The sequence below is a fragment of the Salvelinus namaycush genome, chromosome 23, assembly GCF_016432855.1.
Source record: "Salvelinus namaycush isolate Seneca chromosome 23, SaNama_1.0, whole genome shotgun sequence".
Taxonomy (NCBI): Eukaryota; Metazoa; Chordata; class Actinopteri; order Salmoniformes; family Salmonidae; genus Salvelinus; species Salvelinus namaycush.
In genome coordinates, this window is record NC_052329.1 from 4,504,614 (window position 1) to 4,518,735 (window position 14,122).

General features: G+C 48.8%; 1 protein-coding gene across 1 annotated transcript in view; it reads right to left on the minus strand.

The window, feature by feature from the left end:
- The window catches only part of LOC120018035 (protein CASP-like), a 57,956-nt gene extending 44,580 nt beyond the window's left edge, over window positions 1-13,376 (minus strand). Inside the window, exon 1 of the mRNA XM_038960990.1 lies at window positions 13,243-13,376. Within this exon, the coding sequence (XP_038816918.1) occupies window positions 13,243-13,305 (63 nt within the window). The 5' untranslated portion in view covers window positions 13,306-13,376. The remainder of the gene's footprint in view (window positions 1-13,242) is intronic.
- Between the last annotated feature and the right edge of the window lie 746 nt (window positions 13,377-14,122).

Consider the following 14,122-nt stretch of genomic DNA (forward strand, 5'->3'; position numbering starts at 1 on the left):
TGAAATAGTTTAACGGCAGCCAGACAGTCGATGCTACTGTTTGTCTTGTTTCTGAGTTTACACAGTGTTTTATTGACTGCTATAACCGTTTCCATAGTGACACTGTCTGTTTTACTGGCGTTTCACAAAAGGATCAGAGAGTGAAAAACTAAAGAACACACTAACTCTCACAGACACACACATACAGGCCTACAGTAGGACTAGGTTCCAGAGAGAGACAACAGACACACGAATACAGGCCTACAGTAGGACTAGGTTCCAGAGAGAGACAACAGACACACGAATACAGGCCTACAGTAGGACTAGGTTCCAGAGAGACAACAGACACACGAATACAGGCCTACAGTAGGACTAGGTTCCAGAGAGAGACAACAGACACACGAATACAGGCCTACAGTAGGACTAGGTTCCAGAGAGAGACAACAGACACACGAATACAGGCCTACAGTAGGACTAGGTTCCAGAGAGAGACAACAGACACACGAATACAGGCCTACAGTAGGACTAGGTTCCAGAGAGAGACAACAGACACACGAATACAGGCCTACAGTAGGACTAGGTTCCAGAGAGAGACAACAGACACACGAATACAGGCCTACAGTAGGACAAGGTTCCAGAGAGAGACAACAGACACACGAATACAGGCCTACAGTAGGACTAGGTTCCAGAGAGAGACAAGACACACGAATACAGGCCTACAGTAGGACAAGGTTCCAGAGAGAGACAACAGACACACGAATACAGGCCTACAGTAGGACTAGGTTCCAGAGAGAGACAACAGACACACGAATACAGGCCTACAGTAGGACTAGGTTCCAGAGAGACAACAGACACACGAATACAGGCCTACAGTAGGACTAGGTTCCAGAGAGAGACACAAAGACCTCTCAATTCACCTTTCAATCAGTTTGTTGATCCTCTGTCTCTCTCTCTCATATAAAACATAATTCTGACTGGCCTCCTCCCAGCATCTGGAGTGAATCAGTGAGAACCCTGGAAGTGTAGCTAGAGATCTTAACACGAGGATAAACTCAGGCTCAGCCCACAGTCCACTGGGCTGCCTGGCCCTCCTTCCCTCCACCATACATAGGCTTTCCCTGCTTCCCTTCTGAAGGGCATGAAACCAATGATGCTACCGACGGCTCTATATTGAATGGACACAATTCACACACAGGTGGACTGAGGCGAACGCATAAATACACATTCAAATCAGCAAGACCCTGGTATGAAAAGACTGGAGACGAGACTCTCCACATACAAGAGATGTTCCTTGCTCGAGTGTTAGAAAAAATAAACACAAAACTGAATGTTAATCTGCACGTAGCATCTAGTCAGTCACTTAACCCTGACATGCTCTGTGGTGAGAACGTGTGTTCACCACTGGATAATAGTGTCTGCTAAACCAATCAAATGTAAAAATATATATATATATATATATATATATATTTTTATTATTATTATTATTATTATTATTATTACAAGATCTCACCAGGCCACACTAGCCTGTTATTACAGGATCTCACCAGGCCACACTAGCCTGTTATTACAGGATCTCACCAGGCCACACTAGCCTGTTATTACAGGATCTCACCAGGCCACACTAGCCTGTAATTACAGGATCTCACCACGCCACACTAGCCTGTAATTACAGGATCTCACCACGCCACACTAGCCTGTAATTACAGGATCTCACCAGGCCACACTAGCCTGTTATTACAGGATCTCACCACGCCACACTAGCCTGTTATTACAAGATCTCACCAGTCCACACTAGCCTGTTATTACAGGATCTCACCACGCCACACTAGCCTGTTATTACAGGAGCTCACCACGCCTCACTAGCCTGTTATTACAAGATCTCACCAGTCCACACTAGCCTGTTATTACAGGATCTCACCAGGCCACACTAGCCTGTTATTACAGGATCTCACCACGCCACACTAGCCTGTTATTACAGGATCTCACCAGTCCACACTAGCCTGTTATTACAGGATCTCACCACGCCACACTAGCCTGTTATTACAGGATCTCACCACGCCACACTAGCCTGTTATTACAGGATCTCACCAGTCCACACTAGCCTGTTATTACAGGATCTCACCACGCCACACTAGCCTGCTATTACAGGAGCTCAAGTTCAAAGCCAAAATTAATGAGACTGGGCAGATAGCAGGGCCATCATCTGTTTGCCCTAAAAAAAGGTCAGGCTAGCAACACACTGGGTCAATGGGTCAAACGACCTCGGAGCCCAGTACAAGTGTAACAGCTGCTGAGTTCAAAAGGTCAAAGCACCGTCTGGGGTAAAAAGATTAGTAAAAACAACCTTTAAAATTGAACGAGGTAGATTACCATTAGACAACCAGAGAGCACAGCCATTAACAGCACAAAAGATTAGGCCTAAGCAGTCTAAATGTCCTTTTATTTGTCTACATCTGTGTGCCATGCATTAAGTGAGTGCAACAGAGGTTTAGGCCTCTTTAAACTGACTTGCCTGTTGACTTTGCATGGACAGCATTATTAAAGTGATTAGTTCAAAACAGGAAGTTAATAGGTGTCAGGTGAAGCGCTTCAAACATGATGATTAATATCTCCCTCCCTAACCGGAATTTCAAGATGTTCTTCTAGCACAGCCATGATAGTCAAATGGACAAATACATGTCAGTATACAAGCTAGGTACACCACACACACACACAACCTAAAACACACACGCCAGGAGTCGCGTTAACACAGAATTCAGTGGGGGTTTTTACACGCAAAAAAATACAAGGAAACGCTTAAGAAATATTCTACTGTGTTTTGTAAACGCAGATCTAAAAATGCTTCTTATTGTAATTTCTGCTTATTGTAATTTCTGCTCGGCGTCAGACATGTTGTGGTTCAGTCGCACTTCTTCGCTCGGATGAGAATTCCCAAACAGGCATTCTATCAGCAGACAGCGCTCTGACTGATGTGGAGCTACTGTTCTCCATCATTCTATCAGCAGACAGAGCTCTGACTGATGTGGAGCTACTGTTCTCCATCATTCTATCAGCAGACAGCACTCTGACTGATGTGGAGCTACTGTTCTCCATCATTCTATCAGCAGACAGAGCTCTGACTGATGTGGAGCTACTGTTCTCCATCATTCTATCAGCAGACAGCGCTCTGACTGATGTGGAGCTACTGTTCTCCATCATTCTATCAGCAGACAGCACTCTGACTGATGTGGAGCTACTGTTCTCCATCATTCTATCAGCAGACAGCTCTCTGACTGATGTGGAGCTACTGTTCTCCATCATTCTATCAGCAGACAGCACTCTGACTGATGTGGAGCTACTGTTCTCCATCATTCTATCAGCAGACAGCGCTCTGACTGATGTGGAGCTACTGTTCTCCATCATTCTATCAGCAGACAGCACTCTGACTGATGTGGAGCTACTGTCCTCCATCATTCTATCAGCAGACAGCACTCTGACTGATGTGGAGCTACTGTTCTCCATCATTCTATCAGCAGACAGCACTCTGACTGATGTGGAGCTACTGTTCTCCATCATTCTATCAGCAGACAGCTCTCTGACTGATGTGGAGCTACTGTTCTCCATCATTCTATCAGCAGACAACACTGACTGACGTGGAGCTACTGTTCTCCATCATTCTATCAGCGCTCTGACTGATGTGGAGCTACTGTTCTCCATCATTCTATCAGCAGACAGCTCTCTGACTGATGTGGAGCTACTGTTCTCCATCATGCTATCAGCAGACAACACTCTGACTGATGTGGAGCTACTGTTCTCCATCATTCTATCAGCAGACAGCACTCTGACTGATGTGGAGCTACTGTTCTCCATCATTCTATCAGCGCTCTGACTGATGTGGAGCTACTGTTCTCCATCATTCTATCAGCGCTCTGACTGATGTGGAGCTACTGTTCTCCATCATTCTATCAGCGCTCTGACTGATGTGGAGCTACTGTTCTCCATCATTCTATCAGCGCTCTGACTGATGTGGAGCTACTGTTCTCCATCATTCTATCAGCGCTCTGACTGATGTGGAGCTACTGTTCTCCATCATTCTATCAGCAGACAGCACTCTGATGTGTAGCTACTGTTCTCCATCATTCTATCAGCAGACAGCACTCTGACTGATGTGGAGCTACTGTTCTCCAACATTCTATCAGCAGACAGCACTCTGACTGATGTGTAGCTACTGTTCTCCATCATTCTATCAGCAGACAGCGCTCTGACTGATGTGGAGCTACTGTTCTCCATCATTCTATCAGCAGACAGCGCTCTGACTGATGTGGAGCTACTGTTCTCCATCATTCTATCAGCAGACAGCACTCTGACTGATGTGGAGCTACTGTTCTCCATCATTCTATCAGCAGACAGCACTCTGACTGATGTGGAGCTACTGTTCTCCATCATTCTATCAGCAGACAGCGCTCTGACTGATGTGGAGCTACTGTTCTCCATCATTCTATCAGCAGACAGCACTCTGACTGATGTGGAGCTACTGTTCTCCATCATTCTATCAGCAGACAGCACTCTGACTGATGTGGAGCTACTGTTCTCCATCATTCTATCAGCAGACAGCGCTCTGACTGATGTGGAGCTACTGTTCTCCATCATTCTATCAGCAGACAGCACTCTGACTGATGTGGAGCTACTGTTCTCCATCATTCTATCAGCAGACAGCACTCTGACTGATGTCTAGCTACTTTTCTCCGGTAAAAAAGCCTAAAGCAAAACATTAGGACATGTAGCTGGCTACATTCTATGATAAACATTTGAAATAGAAGGGCCATACATAGTTTTTTGCCAAAAAAAATACCTTGCTTTTTCATTATAAGCAATATAAAACGCAGTGGAAATGGTTTAAAAACCAGAGCGCACACACACACACACACACCTGCGTATACAGGCATATGAATCATCATAATTGGAGCAGGTTTTCTGCTGAGGCCAGTGGTCTGTGCGTGTGTGTGTTATTTTTAGAGGCCTGGCAGCAGCAGCAGCCCGTAACCCTCTCCGGGTTGGCAGCCCGTAACCTTCTCCGGGTTGGCAGCCCGTAACCTTCTCCGGGTTGGCAGCGGCAGCCCGTAACCTTCTCCCGGTTGGCAGCGGCAGCCCGTAACCCTCTCCCGGTTGGCAGCGGCAGCCCGTAACCCTCTCCCGGTTGGCAGCGGCAGCCCGTAACCCTCTCCCGGTTGGCAGCGGCAGCCCGTAACCCTCTCCCGGTTGGCAGCGGCAGCCCGTAACCCTCTCCCGGTTGGCAGCGGCAGCCCGTAACCCTCTCCCGGTTGGCAGCGGCAGCCCGTAACCCTCTCCCGGTTGGCAGCGGCAGCCCGTAACCCTCTCCCGGTTGGCAGCGGCAGCCCGTAACCCTCTCCCGGTTGGCAGCGGCAGCCCGTATCCCTCTCCCGGTTGGCAGCGGCAGCCCGTATCCCTCTCCGGGTTGGCAGCCCGTATCCCTCTCCCGGTTGGCAGCGGCAGCCCGTAACCCTCTCCCGGTTGGCAGCGGCAGCCCGTAACCCTCTCCCGGTTGGCAGCGGCAGCCCGTAACCCTCTCCCGGTTGGCAGCGGCAGCCCGTATACCTCTCCCGGTTGGCAGCGGCAGCCCGTAACCCTCTCCCGGTTGGCAGCGGCAGCCCGTAACCCTCTCCCGGTTGGCAGCGGCAGCCCGTAACCTTCTCCCGGTTGGCAGCGGCAGCCCGTAACCCTCTCCCGGTTGGCAGCGGCAGCCCGTAACCCTCTCCCGGTTGGCAGCGGCAGCCCGTAACCCTCTCCCGGTTGGCAGCGGCAGCCCGTAACCCTCTCCCGGTTGGCAGCGGCAGCCCGTAACCCTCGCCGGGTTGGCAGCGGCAGCCCGTAACCTTCTCACGGTTGGCAGCGGCAGCCCGTATCCCTCTCCGGGTTGGCAGCCCGTATCCCTCTCCCGGTTGGCAGCGGCAGCCCGTAACCCTCTCCCGGTTGGCAGCGGCAGCCCGTAACCCTCTTCCGGTTGGCAGCGGCAGCCCGTAACCCTCTTCCGGTTGGCAGCGGCAGCCCGTAACCCTCCCCGGGTTGGCAGCCCGTAACCCTCCCCGGGTTGGCAGCGGCAGCCCGTAACCCTCCCCGGGTTGGCAGCGGCAGCCCGTAACCCTCTCCCGGTTGGCAGCGGCAGCCCGTAACCCTCTCCCGGTTGGCAGCGGCAGCCCGTAACCCTCCCCGGGTTGGCAGCCCGTAACCCTCCCCGGGTTGGCAGCCCGTAACCCTCCCCGGGTTGGCAGCCCGTAACCCTCCCCGGGTTGGCAGCCCGTAACCCTCCCCGGGTTGGCAGCGGCAGCCCGTAACCCTCCCCGGGTTGGCAGCGGCAGCCCGTAACCCTCCCCGGGTTGGCAGCGGCAGCCCGTAACCCTCCCCGGGTTGGCAGCGGCAGCCCGTAACCCTCCCCGGGTTGGCAGCGGCAGCCCGTAACCCTCTCCCGGTTGGCAGCGGCAGCCCGTAACCCTCTCCCGGTTGGCAGCGGCAGCCCGTAACCCTCTCCCGGTTGGCAGCGGCAGCCCGTAACCCTCTCCCGGTTGGCAGCGGCAGCCCGTAACCCTCTCCCGGTTGGCAGCGGCAGCCCGTAACCCTCTCCCGGTTGGCAGCGGCAGCCTCGGGCACCGGTTTTTACCCTTGTCAAAATGGAGCTGAGCCCAAGACCAACAGAAAGGTGGAGAAAATATAACACTTCCAGGAGTCAGTGTATCTAAAACACAACAGAGGGAAAATATCCACATCTCCTGTAAAAATAGGAACCTAAAATGGTCCTGGTAAAACGGCAAAACGCTACGTGAGGAGAAACATGCAGACCTGGTGGAGCCTAGCCTTCTCTAGTTGAGCATAACATACAACTAAGAGACCTAAATGATGACCTCACTGAACCTATGAAACATTTAGAGCCCCTGTGGACTGGACACGGAGAAAACAGACTGGCCCCTTCATTAGGACAGGGCTTAGCTCATGGTCCTGCTGAACACAGACTGGCCCCTTCATTAGGACAGGGCTTAGCTCATGGTCCTGCTGAACACAGACTGGACCCTTCATTAGGACAGGGCTTAGCTCATGGTCCTGCTGAACACAGATTGGACCCTTCATTAGGACAGGGCTTAGCTCATGGTCCTGGTAGAGACAGAAATGAACTCCTCAGGGCCTGGAAGTGGAGAGGAGAAGAAAAGGATACAGTACGAAGGTGGGGAGAGATACAGTACGAAGGGGGGGAGAGATACAGTACGAAGGGGGGGAGAGATACAGTACGAAGGGGGGGAGAGATACAGTACGAAGGGGGGGAGAGATACAGTACGAAGGGGGGGAGAGATACAGTACGAAGGGGGGGAGAGATACAGTACGAAGGGGGGGAGAGATACAGTACGAAGGGGGGGAGAGATACAGTACGAAGGGGGGGAGAGATACAGTACGAAGGGGGGGAGAGATACAGTACGAAGGGGGGGAGAGATACAGTACGAAGGGGGGGAGAGATACAGTACGAAGGGGGGGAGAGATACAGTACGAAGGGGGGGGATACAGTGGGGGGGGGGGGAGATACAGTACGAAGGGGGGGGGGGGGGGAGATACAGTACGAAGGGGGGGGAGAGATACAGTACGAAGGGGGGGGGGGAGAGATACAGTACGAAGGGGGGGGGGAGAGATACAGTACGAAGGGGGGGGGGAGATACAGTACGAAGGGGGGGGGGGGAGATACAGTACGAAGGGGGGGGGATACAGTACGAAGGGGGGGGGATACAGTACGAAGGGGGGGGGATACAGTACGGGGGGGGGGCGGGGGAGATACAGTACGGGGGGGGGGGCGGGGGAGATACAGTACGAAGGGGGGGAGAGATACAGTACGAAGGGGGGGAGAGATACAGTACGAAGGGGGGGAGAGATACAGTACGAAGGGGGGAGAGATACAGTACGAAGGGGGGAGAGATACAGTACGAAGGGGGGAGAGATACAGTACGAAGGGGGGAGAGATACAGTACGAAGGGGGGAGAGATAAGCTGAGAGGTGTGATGTGTTTAAATGCCAGTTATGGATCCAGTCTCAAGCCCCGATGGACACAAATCACAGTGGTGTGAACTATTAGCAGACGGCTGTATCACAATTCAAAACCTGGATTTACAACCAAGTACCAATATCACAATTCAATACCTGGATTTACAACCAAGTACCAATATCACAATTCAATACCTGGATTTAAAACCAAGTACCATTATCACAATTCAATACCTGGATTTACACCAAGCACCGATATCACAATTCAATACCTGGATTTACAACCAAGCACCGATATCACAATTCAATACCTGGATTTACAACCAAGCACCGATATCACAATTCAATACCTGGATTTACAACCAAGCACCGATATCACAATTCAATACCTGGATTTAAAACCAAGTACCAATATCACAATTCAATACCTGGATTTACAACCAAGCACCGATATCACAATTCAATACCTGGATTTACACCAAGCACCGATATCACAATTCAATACCTGGATTTACACCAAGCACCGATATCACAATTCAATACCTGGATTTACACCAAGCACCGATATCAGAATTCAATACCTGGATTTACACCAAGCACCGATATCACAATTCAATACCTGGATTTACAACCAAGCACCGATATCAGAATTCAATACCTGGATTTACAACCAAGCACCGATATCACAATTCAATACCTATGGTCAGTAATGCCAGAGAGAAACCCAAGTCTTCTGGGGTCTATAGATACCGTCTGAGGACTGAACCTTTAGCCTAATTTACATCTGTGGGTCATCATAGGCTAGGAAACAGATTGAATAAGGGGGGGGGGGGGGGGGGGGGGGCTCAGGGGTGATTTCTGTCCCCTCCCATTGTCCAGGAATAGTGCCGTCAGCCAGCCAGCCACTGTGTCCAGGCATAGTGCCGTCAGCCAGCCAGCCAGCCAGCCAGCCAGCCAGCCAGTTACTGGGTCCAGGCATAGTGCCATCAGCCAGCCAGCCAGTTATTGGGTCCAGGCACAGTGTTGTCAGCCAGCCAGCCAGCCAGCCAGCCAGTTACCGGGTCCAGGCATAGTGCCGTCAGCCAGCCAGCCAGTTACCGGGTCCAGGCATAGTGCCGTCAGCCAGCCAGCCAGTTACTGGGTCCAGGCATAGTGTCTTCAGCCAGCCAGCCAGCCACTGGGTCCAGGCATAGTGCCGTCAGCCAGCCACTGGGTCCAGGCATAGTGTCGTCAGCCAGCCTGCCAGCCACTGGGTCCAGGCATAGTGCCGTCAGCCAGCCAGTTACTGGGTCCAGGCATAGTGCCGTCAGCCAGCCAGTTACTGGGTCCAGGCATAGTGCCGTCAGCCAGTCAGTTACTGGGTCCAGGCATAGTGCCGTCAGCCAGCCAGGGAGTCAGTGGGTAGGGGGTCTGGGCAGTGTGGGGTGATGCTCACACTAGAAACAAGACGAGGCGAATATATATTTCAGCTTGAGTTTCTGCACTGAGGATAGCTCTATATTTAGCTAGATGATGAAGTCGGCATGGCAACACACAGCAAAGCCAACTAACTCCTAAACATATTCAGTTCTATATGGAACACAACAAAGCACCCCCAAGATAACACAAGGCTGACGACAAATTGCTCAATCTTGTATGAGATGATGTGTACGTAAACACACATCAAATTCAATAAACAGACAAAGGAACAGATATGAAGACAGGATCTGTCACTGGGCAGAGCGCTATAGTAACGGCATAGTGGCCGGTCTCCTCTAAACTCGGTGTAGCAACAGAGAAGTAAACATATCCATATCAGCTCATCAGTCGGAGTCCAGACCTCCACCTCATAAATTAACACTGATACTCCTGCAGACAACACCAGACAAGCCGCTGAGAGATTTAAACCCCTCATGCTGGAGGTTGCCCCTAAATGATCTGCTTCCCGTCACATAATCTAACTTTACCCATTAAAAACACTGATCTAGGGACAATTCTGTTCTTCGTCAACCATAGACGGATTGATCAGATCACCACAGTGCACATGGATGCATGGCCTTTCTACACCTACCTCTGTACAGTAGGCATATACGATCAGTTTCACCTATACTAATACTAAGTTCCCTTCACTTGAAACTCATTCCCAGAAGGCTGGGATCGACCTGCACCTGAATCAGGTTTGAATTAACCCTACATATGAATTAAGCACATTTTATGAGTTGGACACTTTTAAATAGGTAGAAGGAAATGATTGGATGTTGGGTATATTTGAGGCATCTCAGGTAGGAATAAAATCCATGTTATCCGGCAGCACTGTGAAAAGGCCAGGAAAAAGATGAAACCTTATAAAGAAACTGAACCCAGCTGTAATGATTAGGGACGTTCAAACTTTCTCCATCTGTATTCATAGTCACCATGTCATCAACTATGATCCATTTTCCAGTGAGATCTCACTAAATGAGATCCCGCTAAATGAGATCCCGCTAAAAGCATTGCAGACGTGGTCACACTGCCATTTAGAGTCATAAAAAACCTGGGAGAGACAGAGAGAGAAACTAGCAGCTCAAAGCACTCTCGAACCCAGCCTTCATCTGATGGTCAGTCTGAGGGAGAGGGAGCAGCGGGGAGGTTGCCTCTCACCTGACTCTCCCTCCCTCCCTCCGCTGTGAAAAGGGGACACCGTCTTCCAGCTGAAGGCGAAACAAGTCACACTGCATTATTTCTGCCTCAAGCATCAACTGATATTGTTACTCCTATGACCAGAGAAAGTGAAAAAATCCTCCATATTAAAAAAGCCACAAGCCGCTAATAATAACAGTGCAAGCCAATCAACTCTTTGCTATACTATTCTTTGCAGCTGCAGTGCTGGTTGTCGTGTGGGTAGAAGAAGTAGGGAAAAACACACATGTTATGGCTTATAACAGTGTTGAATAGAAAGTGTTGACAGTGCTGAGTAAAAAGTTAAACATGAGCTCACTTGTAAAAACAGAAGCTCTTTGCTGTATTCGTTGAGTCCTCTAGTCATGGTTTTAAAAGCTATGAAATCTCACCAGTATGAACTTCGCTGTGCGTTCCAGGCATCTTTCTACTGTCTATGGCTCAAGGAAATGGTGACCTGAGCCATCCGAATGGCCAGCGGGCCCTGCCGGATAGGCGGAGTTCTACCTTCAGACGTTCTTAACTGACTTGCCTAGTTAAATAAAAGGTTAAATAAATAAAAGTGAAATGGTTCAAAATGGGAGCACTTTGCCTTCCCGGTGCTTGGGCTGCTGAATCAAATGCACCTACCGCCAACAGCGTGAAACAAAAACAAAAAAATAAAAACGCAAGGCTTTATCATTGTTGTTTTTTACAGAACTGTTTGGTGGTCGACTAGGAATGCCTTGGAGATCGCCCAGTCGATCGTGAACGACCGGTAGGTGATCACTGCTCTAACCCTAACCTGGGGAGACGACAGCTCAAAGCACTTTGTCCAGTAGTGGTTTCTCATTGAGGGAATAAAACAGTTCAAATGGGACTTTAAATGGCCATGAACAAGCAGTCTGGTATTTAAGTCCTAAACACATGCAACAGCTATGGATGTCTGTTCTGTTTTGATGCTGTTACAGGATTTTCATGATCACAAACTAAAAGACACCCAATGTAATGCAGCAGAATCCACCCCTGTAAGCACCCGTTTCTGGACAGAGAGGGAGGGAGCTGCCTAACGAGATTGGAAACGACTGACAAGCCTGAGTACAGACAGGCCGTGCTGATCAGAGATTCTCCTTGGAAGGCAGTCCTCTAGGAGCGGACAGCACAGTGGGAGGGTGAGTAAATAAGACAGCATCAATAATAGACAGTGAATGTTCTGAGCTCACAGCTCTGGCTGGTTCCTATCCTCCAGACAGGCCCGCTGGCCTCCGCTCCACACGCACACATATTCACTGTCCTGACTAATCGGTTCTGATAGGCCTTTGCCATAATTACCCAGGGCCTCATCACAAACTTATGCGATGCATATTTCATGTCCAGGCTGTACAGTAGACTGCACTGGCAGTCAATTTAGGAAAAGCCAAATCCCAGACAAATTTACACACTCCACTTCAAAGAGGGAGAAAATAGATTTTAAAAGGTAGAGAGCACGCAAGTTACTGAAATATTTTCTGTAATCTCTAGATGAATCACAGGCAACAGTAGAAGGAATCAAATACATTTGGTTTTATGGAGATAAACCTTGATTACAGAACATAAGTGCATCTCAGTCTGCATATGGCCAAGCACAAATGTAGTCTAGAGCCCTATTGAAGTGTATTTCTCACAATTGTTGTTTCCCCTACTAAAAATTGGCGGTTTTAATTTTATTTTTTTATCTTCTTCCAACTTTGGCATAGTCCCACCTATTTCATAACCTTCCTGACAACTAATGAAATGTTATTCGACAAATACAACGTAACGTTAAATTGCTAGTAACCGAGCCAAAATGTGGCACGTGTCTGGCATATCGATACAATTTCCTACACTGTTTTTGTGTTCGTTAAAAAATAAAAAACGTAAAATTAGAAAAAGAGATTAATCCGGGTTTACCAAACTGCCGGCTGCTGTCTGGGTGGAACTGTTACCACGTACGCGACAACTTCTGAGAGTCGACGACAACACAAGCTAGCTTTAGCTCATGTTAGCAACTAGCTAGCAAAACAACTAGCTAATTAGCTAGGTTAACTACCTATCCCTAAAAATACAGCGAATGTGTTCAAATCGATTGGGCTAGAAAGTTACCGTCAAACTTGTATAAGCGTTTGGGTCTGATCTGACAGCTCGAAATGGCGAGCTAACTGCGGTCATCACATCGCCAGCATCGACGTAGTATCACTTCATTCCCCCCACAAAAAAAAAATCAAGAAACGCAAGCTCCAGACCAAGCTAACAAGCAGGTAGTTGGCTAACTACGGCATGCCAACAAAAAAAAGTTGACAAGGAGACATATGTGTATTTCTGATGGATATTGTCGTCTGCTCAGTATCCTGAATTATGTATTTATGCAATAACGACGTTACCCCGCGGCATCGTCAGGGCGCCAGACGATCGATGGACATTTAACAAAGAGGATCAATTTCCGATCAGCTAGAAAGCCACTTTCATCAATGCGAAAAGAGGTCTGTCTCTCTTACAAGCGGGATCAAAATACCGACAGAAAAGCCATTCGAACACAAAAACATATTGTCCACGCAGCGAACTTAGCTAAAGATTTGAAATGGTACGAGGCAACTCAAAGGAGAAAAGACTGACCTGCAGTAGTTGTAAATCAAAGTGCTTCCAATATTGAAACATTGATCCCGCATTGGCCGCCATCTTGAGACATATTGAGACGGAATGAGAAGCTGATAGAGAGAGCGAGGGTTGGAGTTCAGTGGAAAGGAAGGGGAAGCGCAGAAAACACGGAACGGAGCTATCGAATAGTCCCTTCTTATCGAACAGTGGCGCGGAATGGACTTTATTGAACGGGAACATACTGTATTCAATAGTGCCACGGAGTAGGGTTATTAAACGAGAGATGGCAAGTGTCTATAGGGTAAAATGTGGACTGGATTTCTACATGGCTTGTGAAATCAAGCTCTTTGTTGGTTATTAAGGGCGCTTCATGGTCATTCTGACGTCTGCATTGGCCGCGCAGCATTTATGGTGATATGGCCTCTGCAGAAGTCAAGGCATTCATACGTCTTGTGCTTCGCGTAGCAGGCATAGTTGTTGAGCAGAGCTGTTGTGAAGGAAGTTGTCAACGGAGTGAGTTTGTGTTTATACAGAAACTCCCGCCCTCACCTACTGTCAACCAATCATTTCAGACATTTGCGTCACACCATCCATACGTCGTCTCCGAACACATTTTCGGATAAACAAATAAAATAAAACATTTTCGGATCAAGCATAAATTGGGTATTAGGCTGTACACTTCCAATGCTTATCAATAATATTAGCAGTGATGGAAAAAAATACCCAATTGCCATTGTAAGAGTAAAGGTAATAGAAATTGAAAATAAAAGTGAAAGTGTGCCAGATCAGAGGCAGTAGGGATGATTGATATCTTGATAAATGCGTGAATTGGACCATTTTCTGTCCTGCTAAGCATTCAAAATGTAACGAGTACTTTTGGATGTCAGGGAAAATGTAT